This window comes from Dendrobates tinctorius, unplaced genomic scaffold, assembly GCF_039654945.1.
Source record: "Dendrobates tinctorius isolate UK_male_01 unplaced genomic scaffold, ASM3965494v1 ptg000099l, whole genome shotgun sequence".
NCBI lineage: Eukaryota > Metazoa > Chordata > Amphibia > Anura > Dendrobatidae > Dendrobates > Dendrobates tinctorius.
The window spans coordinates 6990872-7009465 of NW_027361767.1; the positions used below are offsets into that span (position 1 = coordinate 6990872).

Here is an 18594-nt window from a genome sequence, read left to right on the forward strand (position 1 = left end):
TGTACGACTATAGCGCATTTCACATGAGACGCAATAGCTAAGATGGATCCTCTGCTCCATCACTGGACCTGCGGAAAGTGTGGCCCTGCTTAATTTTACTATGAGGGGCTTATACTCCGCATTGTATCTGATTCAGCTGAGGGGAGATAGGCAGGAAACAGCTGGTCCTGTCCGGTGAAGGCACTAACCGTGTCCCACACTGGGAGAATACGACCGCTGTGGTGGATGCCGACGCAGGGAGGATGCCGAGGTCCAGGAAGACATATCTCAGTTTGCAAGTGAGAGAAGAGGAGCAAAACTGAGCGGTGACGAGGACCGCGCTGCCCGCAGGCAGGACAGAGTCATTACCGGTGTGCTCATGGGTTGCCCTCCCATGGCTGTGGGGTACTCGGTACCGGGCCGGTGTCAGTGGGATGTGTCACAGCAGCGGTGACCAGGTCCGTGACCCTGGGCACCCAAATCAATGGGGTGAATGTAAATGGTACACACACACAGGTGCCTGTCTCCGGGCCGTGTCCTCCGGGTCAGAGACTCAATCAACCTCCGAGCAAGTTAGGATTCTCCCCTCCAACATGTATCTTTCTGAACGACTCCTCTATAGCGCCTTAAAGTGTGAAGATCTCCTAGTACTGAGTTACACTGGAGTTCCTCCTGACAGATGTTCCCAAGAACTCTACTTGTACGGCAGACAGCTGTAGCCTGCTTCGGGGACTCCCTTCTCCTGAGTCCCGGCTCTCTATCCAATTGCTGTTGTGCCCCAAGTCTTAGATGGGAGTAGTGCATTTACAGCCAACTACCCCACCGGTGTCTGCTGCAGAACCATAAGTGTCCATACAACCTCGGGGACCGGGCCCCGGCCTTGAGCTGAGAACCTATAGGCAGGGTTCCTCTTCTAACCCACGTCCTCTCTGTTCTCTCTACTCCTTCGTTCCATACTTGTCTTTCTTTCTTATGGAAGCTTAGATTTCAGTTCTACGTCTTTCTCCTTCTTTTCCTTTCCCGTGCCAGCTGGCTCAGATCTCTGAGGCAGCTGCAGCACTCCTTCCTCCATCCCTTCTTCCAGGGATCCTCACTGCTGTCTGAGTGACTTCCTACCCGACTGACCCTCTGTCAGACTGAACTTGTCATCCTTCAATGTCCCACTCTTTTATGTATCTTAACACCACCCACCTCCCAGCACGTCCAGTGTTCCAAGCAGGGAACCACCAAAGGTGCTCTGCTACCCTCTGAGCAAGGAGCCGCAATGTGGTTGTGCAGAACTACCCTGTTGTGTGGGGTGCGAGTGTTGGAGTGTGCAAAGGAGTTCCCACCTTACCCGGGTGGTGGGGCACTACACCTTAGGAGGTGCAGTATCTCTGTGGCGACTGAGCCTCAGGGGTGCCAAACTCACACCAATATGGCCGCTCAGGGCCCCCACCTACCCGCCTTAGACAAGGGCGCGCTGTGCACAACTCCACTCTGCACAGCCCGAACGGGGCGGAGCCAACCGTCAGCTCTGGGGACAGAAAGATGGCGGTGAAGGATATTCTCTCTGCGCCGCAAGGGAGGGCGGAGCTTGCGTTGGGTGCAGGGAGCGGCTGAGGGAAGACGGACGGGAAAAAAGCCCGCCCGAAACAAGAGAGGACGGGGGTCGGGGCTACCGAGGACTAGGCCGTAATTGAAGCCGGGGCCTAGATTTGACCCAGGAGACCGCCGACGAAGGGGGGGCGGCACGGAGGCCCGAAAAATTCTGGAGTTATCACCTGGATTCTACCAGAAAGGTAGTCGGGTGCGGGGGGAAGTGGTGGGGCGGGAGACCCGCGCTGAGGAGAGCAGGCTGCTGCCCACCTTCGCCTATTCTGCTGGGGGAAGCCTGAAACACACAGCACTCGACGAGCGGTGGTGAGGGCTTTGCCGACCTAGGCAGGGAATGAGCTCCCCACATGTACGGCAGGAGAGCGGCCAGGGAGAGGGGAGGACTCGGCCCGATATAAGCCGGGCCTAGTCTACTGGAACCTAGGGGATTTCCTCTTCTTTACCTATCTTCTTGCGGTGTGTACCTCTTCTCCCTGTGGTGTCAGACGTCCGGAAACATGTTGCAAGACGTCACATCTCATCCAGCTAACAGGTTCTGGTGGGCGAGTAGTTGGTAGACGAAGGGCCAGGACCAGGTCTGGATCACCTAAGCACGCTTCTGTGCTAGGGGTTTGGGTCCTACCGGCTGGACGTATGAGGATACGGGGTGGCAGTACACGCCGTACTCATAGTCTCTTTGTGGGAGTACAGATGTGACCTTTCACACTGTATCCCTCCTGGTACCTGAAAAGGAACGACGCACATTGAAGTAGATAAGGGTCTAATGAAAGACCCGTGTCCACCTCCTACTGACACTAAACTAAACTGAACATCCTACTTCCTGTCAGTAGGGTGTACACTGCGGAGGAGGAGCTAACTTTTTTTTCTGCATAGTGTCAGCCTCCTAGTGGCAGCAGCATACACCCATGGTTTCCTGTGTCCCCCAATGAAGCGATAGAGAAAAAATAGTGAAATTCCAGGTTGTCAGGTAGAAAAACATGACAAATGGCAATGGAGGTGAATACTTTCGCAAGTCACTGTATCTATTTATCTATCTATTGTAGGATAGCTGGAGTATGAAAGAAAGAGGATTTGTCTTGGGCACCTTCTCTCATTTTTCTCCAGGTTGCCGCCCATTATACCTACTACAACCACTGTCCAAGAGAAGGAAAATATGATTTATGTCTCCTAAAGTAACGTGATCTATTGTGTAATGGGTCCACGTTCACACTAGGACACTATAGATACGAGCCATGAGACCGTAGACAGAAGTCAATGAGAAGAGGAGGATTTATGAAGTCAGGAGATGAGCTGCCATCTGTTAGATGATCTAAAAACAGAATGAAGTCACAGTGATGGACATCGGAGGTGACATCGGTTCTTGTCCTTCTTTTTTACGAATGACGTAAAAATTTGACGTCCATAATAACAAAAACACAAAACACAGACATTTTTCCGGAAAATGTTCCATAAGTTGTACTTGGTCCATTTATGAAGATGATGAAGGCACTATGACGTAGGAAACGATGATATCAGAGAACGGCTCCGCAGCATGTTGACCACAGAGGACTATGTTCGGACTCTTCCACCATGAGGCCATAGTTGAGGTTCCAAGTGTTAGAAGTCACAGTCATTACTAGAGCTGAGAAGGCTTCTACCTTATGGGGCTCTGAAGGTGCTGAAAGGTGAGACTGACCCACTATATGTCTGAGAATCCATGTTTCCTGGATAGTCACGTGAGATGTCAATGTTGGAGTTGGAATTCTGACCCAATGACAAAGAAAATACATGTCAGTTAATCATGAAAAATTCTGCAGTAGAACTTTTAGTAGTAATTTTCCCAATTTTCTGGTGGTCTTGGCCAACAATTAACACCAAATTCCCTGGTGGTCTAGAGCTTTATTAATATCAGCGTCTTATCAGTCTAAGGAAGTAAAGGCGCTATTGTCAGCTCCCCTGGTGGTCTAGGGTCCTGTCTGATGTAATGTCAGCTATCCTGGTGGTCTAAAGAAATGGAAATGTTCATTATAGCTTACATGATGGTTTAGGGAAGTAAATAAGTGAATACTAGCTTATCTAGTTGTCTAGCATAAAGCAGAAGTTAATGTTATTTTCCCTGGTGGTCTAGAGTTGTGACATTCAATGTCAGCTGTCCTGGTGGTCAAGAGATGTGTATATGTTAATTTCCATGATGGTCTATGGTAGAGAAAGGGTTAGTGTCAGCTTCCTTGGTGGTCTAGAGAATTAAATGAGCTATTACCAACTTCATTGTTTGTCTTAATGTTAGCTATCCTGGTGGTCCAGGGTAATGACTGATTTTATGTCAGCTGTCCTGGTGGTGTAGAGAAGTAAAAATGTTAATACCAGTTCTCTTGGAGGTATCTTGAGTAGAGAAAGGGTTAATGTCAGCTTTCCTGGTGCTTTAGAGAATAGGACATGTTAATTCTAGCGTCCCTGGTGGTCTAAGAGAGTACATTAAAACATGACTTAAGGATCACAATACACTATGGGGTTTGCTTAGACACACATGAGTCTGCCTAGGGGCTGTATACACAAAACGGTTAGATAATTTTGTAGTCAAGTCTACTTGCAAAGGACTGGGGTAATATACTTGTGATGGTGTGATATGTTATGTGGATGCCATTTTTTGTATATTCCTATTTTTAACAATTCCAGTTATTTTCATAGTGTTTTTCTTATTACAATGTAAGTCTACAGCCTCACTGTATCTGTCTCTTGATGACCCCCTGTAGTGCATTAATCCCTAAGGCCTTTTGTTCTCCTCTGGGAGGCAACTTGTTTGACTACCCCTGGGAAGGAAGGGGGTGGGGGGAAGAACGGCAGCTGGACAAGTCAGTTCCGGTAGAGACAAGATGGTGAAAAGGCTGCATTTCAGAGAGAAGGACCCATTTTTATCCTCTGGTGCTAGAGTGTTTTGGAATCTCGTTTCCCTGGACATTTTATCCTGATACTGGACTGCATTCTTATTCTGGACTATCTTATCCTTTGTGTGGTGGACTGAATATGGACCTTTTCGTATTTTTGCCTGAATAAAGGTCTTGGAATTGTTCACTCTTCGCTTGCTCTGTTGATTGTGTGATACCAGAGAAGGACCCCGTGACAACTGGTGGCAGCAGTGGGATCAACAGAGCGTCACCCAATGGAGAACAACCCACAGAGTGAGTACAGAAATTGGACTGTATGAAGTTTACAGGAGAGAGCCAGAGACCTGGGCCTGAACTACCAGGGACTGACTAAAGAGGCCTTAATCGATCTACTGGTGGGCGGTAGACCGGCCACCTCCTCCCAGATGTCTGAAGGACGAGCACTGGAGACAGGGATCCCTATCCAGAAAAGCCTGTGGTTGGTGTGGTATGAAGAAGAGATGGCGGTTCTGGGCCCCGGCGTCTCTCAGGAGTACAAGGAGGAGGCTGCCCGCCGGGCACAGCGGAGACAGGAAGCAATGGAGCTTGAAAAAGGGAGTAACGCAGTCGGTAGCCCATTATTGCCGCACCTGTGATGTGTGCCAGCGAATGCGGCATCCAGGAGCTCGACATAAGGTACCCCTGCAATCCCTGCCCATAATTGAGGAACCATTTCAACGTGTAGTCGTCGACATCATAGGTCCTCTGGCCCACCCCAGCAGGTCAGGGAAAAAATATATCCTGATCGTGGTGGATTATGCCACTAGGTATCCTGAAGCTGTGGCCCTGTCCAGTATTACAGCAGTAAAGGTAACCGAGGCCCTTGTTACCATCTTTACCCGGGTAGGGTTTCCTAGTGAAATATTGTCAGATCAAGGCACTCAGTTCATGTCAGATCTGGTCCAGTCCCTATGGCATACCTGTGGTGTTCGAGCCATTCGCACCACCCCATACCACCCGCAGACCAACGGACTATGTGAACGCTTTAATGGAACCCTAAAAAATATGCTGAGGGCTTTTGTTGACGTTGAAAAAGACTGGGAAAAGTACCTGCCACATCTCCTCTTTGCCTATCGGGAGGTTCCCCAAGAGTCCACAGGGTTCTCTCCCTTCGAACTACTGTTTAGCCGGAAGGTCCGTGGGCCTCTCACTCTTCTGAAAGAACATTTGGAGGGAGACATCTCAGATACCGGAATGCCCATCGTTCCCTATGTTCTAGAGCTCAGAGACCATCTCGCCCAGCTAGCTACCTTCGCTAAAGAACATCAGCGAATGGCCCAGTCCAGACAAAAAACCTGGTATGACCGTAATGCCAGGAACCGGGAATTTATGGAAGGACAGCAAGTGCTCATGATTACTGCTTCCCCTGCCAACAAGCTTCAAGCAGTGTGGGAAGGCCCTTATCAGGTTGTCAAGAAAATTAATGACACTAACTATGTTATTGCCCTGGACTCTAGTGGTCAACGACAGAAAACCGTCCACATTAACATGCTGAAAGACTACCACGACCGATCTCTGCCTGTTCTAGCTGTCTGCCACCCCCCTAGCGATACCGCCGACGACGAGTATCTCCCAGTTCTCCTCCAGGTTGCCAAAGCGGGAGGATCACTGGAACAAGTGCCCCTGGGCTCCCATTTATCGGATATACAAAAGGACGATATTGTCGCCGTACTAAGGCCGAGGGCTGCTGCTTTCTCCTCAAAGCCTGGGAAGACTACTCTCACCAGTCACCATGTGGAAATCCCCGGACAACGCCCCATCCAGCAGGCTGCCTACCGGGTTCCAGAGGCTGTTCAAGGCATGATAAAGAACGAACTGGAGGAGATGAAACAACTGGGAGTTATTCAGCCATCTCACAGTTCTTGGGCCTCTCCTGTCGTCCTGGTCCCGAAGAAGGATGGTACAACACGATTCTGCGTTGATTACAGACGACTAAATGATGCCACCAAGAGTGATGCTTATCCCATACCCAGGATTGATGATCTATTGGATCGTCTGGCCAGTGCCCAATTTGTGACCACGTTAGACTTGAGCAAGGGGTACTGGCAGATACCCCTAACGGAGGACGCTCGGGAGCGCTCAGCCTTCATTACTCCATTTGGGCTTTATGAGTTCCTGGGAATGCCCTTTGGGATGAAAACTGCCCCCGCTACTTTCCAGAGACTGGTGGATTGACTGTTACAACAATGTCAGGACTTTGCCTGTGCTTACTTAGACAACATCGCCATTTTTAGCACAACCTGGGAGGAACATCTTAAACACTTGGGCATAGTGCTGGACTGTATCCTTACTGCAGGACTGACCATTCGCCCTGATAAGTGCCAAATAGGGATGGCTGAGGTGCAGTACCTCGGGCATAGAGTAGGGGGTGGGACACTAAGGCCTGAGCCTGCCAAGGTGGAAGCCATTAGCAACTGGTGTAGACCCCAGACTAAAAAGCAGGTACTTGCGTTTTTAGGAACTGCTGGTTACTATCGCAAATTTGTTTGTAATTTCAGCACCTTGGCCAAGCCCCTAACCGACCTGACCCGCAAGAACATGCCTAGGAATGTGACGTGGACGACGGCATGCGAGGATGCCTTTTCAGCGTTAAAGACTGCCCTTGTCACTGCTCCTGTCTTGGCTGCCCCGGATTATAAACGCAGGTTCCTCGTGCAGACAGATGCATCCACCTTTGGGATTGGGGCAGTACTTAGCCAAGTGAACGCCGCCGGAGAAGAACATCCTGTTGCTTTTGCCAGTCGGAAACTACTGTATCAGGAAGTTGCCTATGCCACTATTGAAAAGGAGTGCCTTGCCATCGTATGGGCGCTAAGAAAATTGCAGCCCTACTTGTATGGCAGAGACTTTACAATTGTTACAGACCACAACCCCCTCACATGGCTGAATCACGTATCAGGGGACAATGGAAGATTGCTGCGGTGGAGCTTGTCCTTACAACCCTACAGCTTCTCCACCCAATACAAGCGAGGAAGCCAACACCAGAACGCCGATGGACTGTCTCGACAAGAAGAACCATAGGCTCCCCAGGCCGACCTACCCCTGCCACTGTACAAGGAACTACAAATAACTGAGCAATGTGGACTAAAGTGAGCAGGCCAGAGGTCTGTGTAGACCTCATGGCGTGCTCACTTATTATGGGGAGGGAGAGGTTGTGATGGTGTGATATGTTATGTGGATGTCATTTTTTGTATATTCCTATTTTTAACAATTCCAGTTATTTTCATAGTGTTTTTCTTATTACATTGTAAGTCTACAGCCTCACTGTATCTGTCTCTTGATGACCCCCTGTAGTGCATTAATCACTAAGGCCTTTTGTTCTCCTCTGGGAGGCAACTTGTTTGACTACCCCTGGGAAGGAAGGGGGTGGGGGGGAAGAACGGCAGCTGGACAAGTCAGTCCCGGTAGAGACAAGATGGTGAAAAGGCTGCATTTCAGAAAGAAGGACCCATTTTTATCCTCTGGTGCTAGAGTGTTTTCGAATCTCGTTTCCCTGGACATTTTATCCTGATACTGGACTGCATTCTTATTCTGGACTATCTCATCCTTTGTGTGGTGGACTGAATATGGACCTTTTCGTATTTTTGCCTGAATAAAGGTCTTGGAATTGTTCACTCTTCACTTGCTCTGTTGATTGTGTGATACCAGAGAAGGACCCCATGACAATACTTATAGACTAATAACTCACCGAATCATAGACCATGTTATGGCTACCAGTAGGCCAATCTGTGGAGAGAGATGAAACCTTACATAGGTGACTCCAAAGACAAAATAACTATTCCGAAGCAGGGATAGCAGACATGAAGGGAAGGAGAGAAGATCAGGGGAAAGCAAGAAATGTGAGAGAGGAAGAAGCAGAACTGCAGAGTCTGTGATCACAGAGATGACGAAATGTGAGCGCTGATCGGAAACATGAGAAACATTTACAGGAACCAAACATTTATAAAGACCTTTTGTCATATCTTGGGCAATCCAGATCGACTCTTTATCCCTGAAGAGCAGAAAACACAACCTTACTGTTACTCATATATCCTGCAGAGCACATCTGCATCAAGGGCATCACCAACCTCCCTCACATGCCACAAAAGAGGTAGGAAGAGAGTACATCACTAATCCATAACATAAGACACATGTAAAAGGGACATCATGACTCCACGAAATAAGAAACATAGCAAAAACACAATTCGCATTTAGAAATTACATCACAACTCTATAAAACGAGAAACATGTAGTGATGACATCACAAATCTATAACAAAAGAAACATAAATATCACATCACTAATCCATAACAAAAGAAACATATAAAGGTGACATCACCAATCCATAACAAAAGAAACATGAAGATGACATCACTAATAAATAACTCAAGACATGTATAAGTTGCATAATTATTCCATTAAATAAGAAACATATCAAGATGACATACTGATCTATAACACAAGACAAGTGGTGATATCATCTCTACATGTCTATTGTGTTATGCTTTGGTGATGTTATCTTTATATGACATCACAAATCCATAACAAAAGAAATATATAAAGATTATATCACCAATCCATAACAAAAGAAACATGGATTGGTGATGTCATGTTTATATATTGCTTTTGTTATGGATTGGTGATATAATCTTTATGTTTCTTTTGTTATGCATTGGTGATGCCATCTTTATAACAAAAGAAACATATGAAGATGACATCACCAATCCATATCAAAAGAAACAAATGAAGATAACATCACCAATCCATATCAAAAGAAACAAATGAAGATGACATCACCAATCCATATCATAAGAAACATGGATTGGTGATGTCATCTTCATATGTTTCTTTTGATATGGATTGGTGATGTCATCTTCATATGTTTCTTTTAATATGGATTGGTGATGTCATCTTTATATGTTTCTTTTGATATGGATTGGTGATGTCATCTTTATATGTTTCTTTTGATATGGATTGGTGATGTCATCTTCATATGTTTCTTTTGATATGGATTGGTGATGTCATCTTCATATGTTTCTTTTGATATGGATTGGTGATGTCATCTTCATATGTTTCTTTTGATATGGATTGGTGATGTCATCTTCATATGTTTCTTTTGATATGGATTGGTGATGTCATCTTCATATGTTTCTTTTGATATGGATTGGTGATGTCATCTTTATATTTTTCTTTTGTTTATATGTTTCAGACCAGAAGTGGATAATGACACTTGGGCCTCATTTATCAAAATTGTAATAAAAGAACAACCATCTTCGTAGCCCCTAGCAACCAATCAGAACACATCTTTTTTATTTTATCCTGCCTTGGGAATATGAAACTGCGCTGTGATTGGTTGTTATGGGAAACAAAGACAGTTTCTTACCTTTGTTCCTTTTTCTTCCTTTTACCTGTAAGAAAAGACACAGATTATAGACAGAATGTGCATCGCTGGGGGCAGATCGTAGTTGGAGGAGATCCACGGTCATAAAATTTACATAGTCATAACAGTTTTTTACGTCCAGAAAGCTGTGTAAGGGTTATTTTTTTCATGTGTGGGACGAATTGTATTTTGAAAAGATGTCTTTCATTTTACCATTCAATATACTGAAAATTGGGGGCAAAAAGTTCCAAATGTAGTGAAATTGGGAAAGAAAAATGCAAATCTGCCATGGTTTTTGTTGTACGTTGTTTTTTTGCGGCATACATTATGTGATAAAAATTACTCTGAAACATGATTCTCCGGGTCAGTGCGATTCTGACGATACCAAACTTGCATAGATTTTTTTTTTATTTATAAATGTAGAAAAAAAAAAAATCAAAAATTTTTTAGCCATTATTGTTTTTCCATTGATCTCGGCGCAGGCTTGGTTTTCAGACGGTTTTATTTATATCACTTTTGACAATTTTTAAAATATAATTTTATCTGTTTTTATTGCATTTTTTTATGATGTTTGTCGATTGGGCTTAATTAATTTTATATTTGAATACATCAGACTTTTACAAATGTGGCTACACTAAATATGTTTTATCTGTCTGTCTGTCTATATATATAGAAATAAAGTTTTCTATAGGGAAAAGGGAGGGGTGATTTGAACTTTTTTACATTTTTATATTTTTTTTTATTTGCCAATATTACAGTATGACAGTGTATTGTACAAGAAATAATCTGAGAATAAAAAAAAATAAAAGTTTATATCATGACATGTTACGAATGAAATCTGAAAAATAACAAAAAAAAAATACAACTCTTATTTGATAATTTCTCAACCCTAAGTGTCAGAAAATAAAAACCGAATATTTATTCCATATGGTAAATGCCTAAATTGGATAAGAATCAAAATGGCAGAAAGACTTGTTAGTTTTTTTTTTTTTTTTATCACTTTGCCCTCTCGAAAAAAAATGGAATAAAAAGAGATTAGAAAGTTACGGTATAAGGCCTCAAAACGGTAACAATAAAAACAGCAACCCGCAATAAAGAAAAAACAAGCCCTGGTACATCTCTCTCCACTGAAAAATGTAAAAAAAATTCTAACTCTAGGAAGGAGAAGAGGAAAAATGGAATGGTAAGAATGACTCCGTCACCTAAGGGTCCACATAAATCTGGAGCCCGTTTCTACCCGGTCTTTGTGGCTCTTCATCAAAGGTTCCTTGTAGTTGACAAGGTCAGGCAAGTGGAGCTCCAACCCTTACGTTGTAGACCAGGTGATAGACTTCATCTACTTACTTCTTCTCACCAGGAAGGTCACCAATACTGCAGCCACGAGGATCAGAAGAACACCCAGTCCGACTAAGACAAAGACCCACACCGGTACTGTAAGACAACATGGACAACGTTCACCACGTTAGGGAACATCGCTGGTTGGAAGACTACAAAAGAATGAAATTGGCCTGTGCTCATACCCTGCTAGGACTAAACGGGAGAAAGGACATAAAAATCTCTGATATCTGAAAAGATCTGATCATTGACATGGCCTGATGTACAGTATAATCCATAGGTGATAGATATCTGACCACTGAAGGTTGCACCGTTATGACCCTCACCGACAACTAGACCTGATCTATTGGTTCTCATCCTATATTCCTCCACTCTGCAGTTGAATAAAGAAGCATAGATGTGACCTGTCGCTCATTCTTCAGCTATGTGTGCTGACCTGCACAATCTGCGGCATTCCCGTAGACAATGAATGGAGTAACTGCACGTATGCTGGATGCCACACTACTAACACTGGAGATACAGAACCCGTGTTTCTATACGAGGTGGCACCTCAAATGATCAGACACATATAGCCTATCCTGAGAATGATGATAAGTTGTAGACCCCTTTAAGTATTCTTCTACAGAGGGGCATTATACAATATAATAGTAGTTATATTCTTGTACATAGGGGGCAGTATTATAGTAGTTATATTCTTGTACATAGGGGGCAGTATTATAGTAGTTATATTCTTGTACATAGGGGGCAGTATTATAGTTATATTCTTGTACATGGGGCAGTATTGTAGAAGTTCTATTCTTATACATAGGGGGCAGTATTATAGTAATTATATTCTTGTACATAGGGGCAGTATTATAGTAGTTATATTCTTGTACATAGGGGGCAGTATTATAGTAGTTATACTCTTGTACATAGGAGCAGTATTATAGTAGTTATATTCTTGTACATAGGAGCAGTATTATAGTAGTTATATTCTTGTACATAGGAGCAGTATTATAGTAGTTATATTCTAGTACTTAGGGAGCAGTATTATAGCAGTTATATTCTTGTACATAGGGGCAGTATTATAGTAGTTATATTCTTGTACATAGGAGCAGTATTATAGTAGTTATATTCTTGTACATAGGAGCAGTATTAAAGTAGTTATATTCTAGTACTTAGGGAGCAGTATTATAGCAGTTATATTCTTGTACATAGGGGCAGTATTATAGTAGTTATAGTCTTGTACATACGGGCAGTATTATAGTAGTTATATTCTTGTACATAGGGCAGTATTATAGTAGTTATATTCTTGTATATAGGGGGCAATTTTTATTGTATAAAACCAACAAATACAATTAATATATACAGAATTCTTCCTTAATACAAAACATAAATTTTCATGAATGCATCAGACAATTATATAACTAAATTATTACATTAGGAATAAAGGTAACTTAGAGTTCACTCCTGTGGAAGGAAGAATATGAAATAAACACTTTTAGTAACACGATCATGTTATTATCCCACAGACACATTCCTCCATAGTTTCTCATTACTCTGACTTTTCTTTATCTCTATCGCTCTTATCCATCTGAGCTCGGACAGTATCTTTGTGGCTGCGGTGACGGGATGGAAGGGCTCGCTGTGGAGGGACACTCGGGTTCTCATGTGCCAGTGGTAATACTTAATGGTGGTAATGATCAGGTACATTGTCCCCCTGTCGATGTTACTGTCAGTGGATGGGACACCATAGATAATGTCAGGGTATTTCAGGGACAGCAGTCTGGGGATTTTCAGCTTGGTCGATACTTCCGTCCATATTTCCCTACCTCCCCAGCAATCACAAATAAAATGCTCCATGGTTTCCTCCTGCTGACAACCAAGGGGACAGTTCCGATCCGAAACACTTAAATATTTTAAGTTCCCCCTCACAAAGAGCTTCCCATGTAGCGACAGCCAAGCAATGTCAAAAAACTTTGCTGGAAGTCGCCTCCCGTTGATGAATCGGAGACTGTCCTGAAGGGTACTAGTGGCACAATCTCTTAGGGCCAGTGGAGAGTAGAAGAAAGTCCTACATATATGAGCACACAGATCTTTTCTCGTATTAATCTCAATGTAGGACTTCTCCAGTCCCCACTTCCTGACACATTTCAGACCATATTCCAGATACTGGGGGAGGGGGTCACCTGTCCATCTCCTCCTCTTGAGACTGCCGCCTCGCACCCAAGATTCCGCAAAAGGCAATATCCAATACCTGATACTATTCGCCCACAGGGAGCTACTGTTTGAATCCATGCTCCCAAAATTTACTTTCAGAAACAAGGAGTCAAAGAAAACCCTTGGATTCACCATATCCAGCCCACCCTCACTCCGCTGTAGGTACGTTATTCCCCTCTTTATCAGGTTCATCCTGTTCCCCCACAAGAGCTGGAAGAACAGGCTGAGGAGCCTCGCCGAGAAGGATTCTGGCAAAGGAAAAATGACAGAGACATACAAGAAGACGGGGACCAGGTAAGTCTTCAACATAGCAACCCTTTCTCTGTAAGTCAGCCTCCAGTTCTTCCATCGCTGAACCTTTGCATTTCTGGTCTCCAATTTTTCCTCCCAATTTAGGCTGGCATTATCGTCCCTCCCAAATTTAACCCCTAAGATCTTAATATGGGTGGAGGCCTTAACAAACTGCGGCAGATCAAAGTCTGGGTCAGATTGCAATGTCCACAGAGCTTGACTCTTCTCAAGGTTGACCAGAGACCCGGAGGCCTCTGAGTAACTTCTGATGGCCGCAGACAACATCTGCACCTCATGAGGATTAGATATCACCAGCGTCACATCATCCGCGTAGGCAACCACCTTCAGAGGCAAGCAGTGGGGGACCGGCACCCCCCAAAAGTTACACTCCTGCAGTGACCTCAAAAACGGGTCTATGGCAAAAACATACAGGAGTGGACTCAGCGGGCAGCCCTGTCTCACCCCCGCCTCAACTCCAAAAGTGCCACCCTGCCAACCATTAATCAGAGGAAAGCTCACCGCCTCTCTGTACAAAGTCTTCAGCCAATCCACAAATTGTCCTGGAATACCGTACTTTGACAAAGTGGCCCACAGATAATCATGATCAACTCTGTCAAAGGCTTTAGCCTGGTCCAGACTGACAACATATCTCCCACACCGCAGAGCTTTACATCTCTCAAACATCTCCCGTATCGAGATGACTGCTCCAGAGATGTTCCGCCCTTTTACCGTGCCAAACTGAGAGCCTACCAACAGTGCCGAGGACAAACAGACTAACCTAGAAAACAGGATCTTTGCCAGAATCTTCCTGTCAACATTCAAGAGGGCAATTGGCCTCCAGTTCTTGATGTCGCTCGGCTCCTTACCTTTAGACAGCAGAATTAATGAGGACACTCTCATGGATGGAGGCATCAGGTGATTTTCTAGACAATTTTTGTAAACATCCACAAGAATTGGAGCCAGGAGGTCTCTGAATTTCTTATAAAATTCTGCTGTTATACCATCCGGACCTGGTGCCTTCTTCAGATGTAACTTATCAATGGCCTCCTTAACCTCCTCCACCGTTAATTCTGCTGTCAAAGGAGAAAAGTCCAGATCATTAATATCAGGTGTTGGAGTTGCCTCCAAGAATTGAGTCATTTTATGTTTATCCAAAGCCTTCCTCTGAAACAAGTCAGTATAATAAGATTTCACAACCCCCAGGATACCCTCCCGAGATTCCTGCAACACACCCTGGGAGTCAATGAGACCTGTGACCAATTTATTGGCCACCCGCTCCTGGCAATTCTCAAAGGGATCAGGTGCCCCTAAGACCCCATAATCCCGTTCGAGAACCAAGGAGGTATACCTGCTGTACTGATACTGCCTTATCTCAGATTTCAACCGGTCGATCTTCTCTTTGTTACCCCCGCCCTCCGAATAGAGTGACTCCAATTCTTTGCGCAGCCTTAGGTACTGGCTATACTTACTCCTGCCTTTCTTAACTGACAGTCTCTTCAAGAGGTATCTGATATCATCCTTGACGTCCTCCCACCAGTCGGCCATGTTGTCATAGAAGTCCACTCTCTGTAGATGACCCTGCAAAAGGGAGTGGACACAACTCTGGACAGAGACATCATGGAGGAGGCTAGAATTGAGTCTCCATAACCCCCTACCAACATCAGCTCGCTTAGTGGCCCCGAGGCAGAAATATAGGGCAAGATGGTCTGAGTATGGGACGACTCTCTCACTCATGGCACCAATGACTTCCATGGGACTTACAAAAGCCAGATCTATTCTACTACCTCTATTGGAGCAGGAATAGGTTAATTTTGGCTTTCGTCCTCCCCGTTTAAAGACATCCCCTAATCCGGCCTGCAGGACTATGTTATTCAAGATCCTACCATCCCTCGTCACGGTTCTACCTGAGGAGCTGTCACCTGATGTCAGTATGGCATTAAAGTCCCCCGCCATTATCACTGGAAGAGAGGTGAACAGATAAGGCTTGACATCATTAAATAACTGTATCCTGTCAGTCACTGTCTGTGGCCCATAGATGTTAATAAGCCGGAGTCGCCTCCCATGGACAGTGACTTCCAGGACCAGACACCTTCCCATAACCACCTCCGTCATCCTATTTACTGTCACATCCCTGGTGTTAAACAGAATGGCGACCCCGGCGTACGGCTCCACAGCCAGTGACCAAAAAGAGGGACCAGACCGCCATTCCCTCTCAGCCTCCCTCATGAGCCCCTGAGTTGTCAGCCGCGTCTCCTGCAGAAAGATGACATCTGCGTCCAGGTATCGGAGATGGTCATAGACAGCGTGCCTCGTCCTCCTCACCTTAATGCTGTTCACATTACTTGATGTTACTTTTAATGAGAAATCTGCCATCACAATACCACAACAGAGGAGCAGAGATGTAAAAGCCGCCATCATAAGTCTGGATCACAGATGTTCTGACTACCACCGGTCTCCATGTCAGACTGTATCTCAGTGTCAGCAGGTACGGGCTTCCGTTTTGTAGGGTTATGGTCCGCTACGTCCCTGTCATACTCAGTCTCTATTCTTTTTATCTCTTCCTCCAAGTCCCCATCAGACTCAGACAAAACATCAAACTTATTGGACACGACCATCACACCTGCCGAACTCTGGACTTTTTTCCTGCCACCCTGGCTAGTGACATACTCCTCCTCAGGTTTACGGGAGGCCTTGTCCTTTTTTTTCCTTTTAACCTGATTACAGCCACTTTCTTCAGCTAGAGATGGTGATACTGAAGTGGTGGCTACATGTGGCTGCTGGACCTGAGGGACAACCTACATGCTCCCCTCTGTACAAAGCTGCTCTGATGTTACCTGAGCGGACCCCTGGTGGACCTCTGACCTGGTCAGTACTGTCCCTGACATTAAAGCCTCCTCCTCCTGAGCCTCTGTCCCTGTCACTAACTCCTCATCAGGAAGGAGCTTGCATATATTGTGCCAGGCATCTGGACAGTCCCTGTGAGGGTGGCCGATCTCCCCACAGAGGTTGCACTTGATGTTCTGGCAATCTGCCGCTAAGTGGACGACTTCCCCGCACAGACTGCACTTTACCACGGTACAGGTGTTTGCCAGGTGACCCACTTTACCACACTTAAAACACTTTCGTGACTGCCCAGGGTAGAAGCAAACTCCCTTCTCCCTCCCGATAAAGAAGGAGTTGGGTAAGTGAGCCGTGATATTGTTGTGCTGGCGCAATTCCACCAGCACCTTCCATCCACCGGTCCATATACCGTCCTCATCCCTGTTTTTGGTGAGGTCGGAGACAAGGTCACAATGTCTCCGGAGCCACACCACAATGTCCTGCGGGGGAACAGCCTCATTCCAAAAGATATTAACCGTGGCGGTATCTGGCTTAGATATTGGAATGAAGCTGAACTTATTCCAGCCATCAGCGTCCCTGAACTTGGGGAAATTGGCCCAGAATATGTCCAGATCAGACATAAGCTTAAAGCTGATGTCATAGCCCTGTCTGTCTGGCAGATTGATGACCGCCAAGATATTAACCGGCACAAACCCCATCTGGCGGCACAGAAGCTCCCTGACCACCAGCCTCCTGTCCGGCAGATCCTCCTTGGCACCTCTGTGCCTGAACCGCACCACATTCCTCCTTTTGAAAGCCTGCCCGGTGTAATTGGCGCCGGAGGTAAAGGACGGAGCGCCGCGGCTCCAAACATTACTGGGAGGGACCTGTGGGGCCACACTGGGCTGACTGACAGGGCGAGGGTCTGCAGCGGAGGGGCCTGTTGCACCTTGTGTGCTGGAAACCAAAGGGGGAAATCACAAACATTTTGCACATTATTATCAACATCATCAATCTCAATAGCGTCATCAGGATGCGCAATGTCCACCACAGACTCTGTACCCCCTTCAGCCCCCAACCCCACATGAACAGTATAAATATCCCCAGAATTAGTGCTCTCCTGGACACCAACAGTAGATGCAGTCTCATGTCCACTGTCTTGCTGTTGTGCTGGGCATGCTGGGACTTGTGGTACTGCTGGGATCTGAGCCTATTGCTCCTGCTTGGGGTCTGCTGCAGGTAGTTGCGGCTGCTGGTGCAGTGTCTGACCCTCCTTAAAACAGAAGCTAGCGGGCTGCAGCACCGGCCGTACCTGCTGCCGGGTCCCCCCTGGGACAATGTCTGTGCGGGAACCAGCAGAGTCCTGTGTGTAGGACCTAAACCGCTCCTGGTTCCTATATGTCTCTGCCAGGGGCCCCATCCTCGCCAGCACACAGTCTATGTCCCGCACCACAGTCGCCAGCTCTACCCCCAGTGCATTCAGTCTCTGGTCATATGCAGAGTGATCCCCAGGATTAGCAGCCTTCACCTTGTAAATGCAGTCAATTTCTATTTGCAGAAGATTCCTCTGCTGCTGCAACTCACCCATCCTCCTGACCAGTCCTGGTATCTCCTCTGCCAGCTGTAGCTCTGGGGCATGCGGCGGCTCCTTCTGGGGTCTTGCTTTAGGGGATGACACCTTGGTTTTTAATATCGCTGGTTTTGTGGCTCCAGCCTCCGCAACACTTTTACCGCTGCCACCAGCCTGCAACCTCGTGCGTCCAGAGCTCGCCATGCTGGTCACCACATGTCTCAGCTGAAGGTTCTCCTGGAGTGTTTGCTTCTCCAGAGATGTCCGTCTCTGTCTGCCTGGAGTGAGCTGCACACCTGAAGCTGGTGATGGACTCTGCCTCACCTTCTGTGCAGCCACCTGCCCTCCAGCACTCAGGGTCTCAGCAGAAGATGCCTTCTGGGATTTCCTTCCAGGCTCTGGACACTGTTTGCCTTGACTGGCCGAATGTTTAACTGCAACATCCTTGCACACAGACAAAGCTTTCTCCTGTTTCTTTCCTGTGCTAACTTCAACACATGGTCTTTCTCCATGCTGCTGGGACTGCCATTCTGAGGTTTATT

General features: G+C 46.0%; 1 protein-coding gene across 1 annotated transcript in view; it reads right to left on the minus strand.

Annotated features, from left to right (window-relative positions):
- Positions 1-2826: 2826 nt before the first annotated feature.
- The window catches only part of CUNH19orf38 (chromosome unknown C19orf38 homolog), a 42705-nt gene continuing 26937 nt past the window's right edge, over positions 2827-18594 (minus strand). Inside the window, exons 4-8 of the mRNA XM_073587586.1 lie at positions 11182-11268; positions 9841-9865; positions 8429-8469; positions 8167-8204; positions 2827-3318 (exon numbers count right to left, since the gene is read on the minus strand). Coding sequence (XP_073443687.1) covers positions 3214-3318; positions 8167-8204; positions 8429-8469; positions 9841-9865; positions 11182-11268 — 296 coding nt within the window. The 3' untranslated portion in view covers positions 2827-3213. The remainder of the gene's footprint in view (positions 3319-8166; positions 8205-8428; positions 8470-9840; positions 9866-11181; positions 11269-18594) is intronic.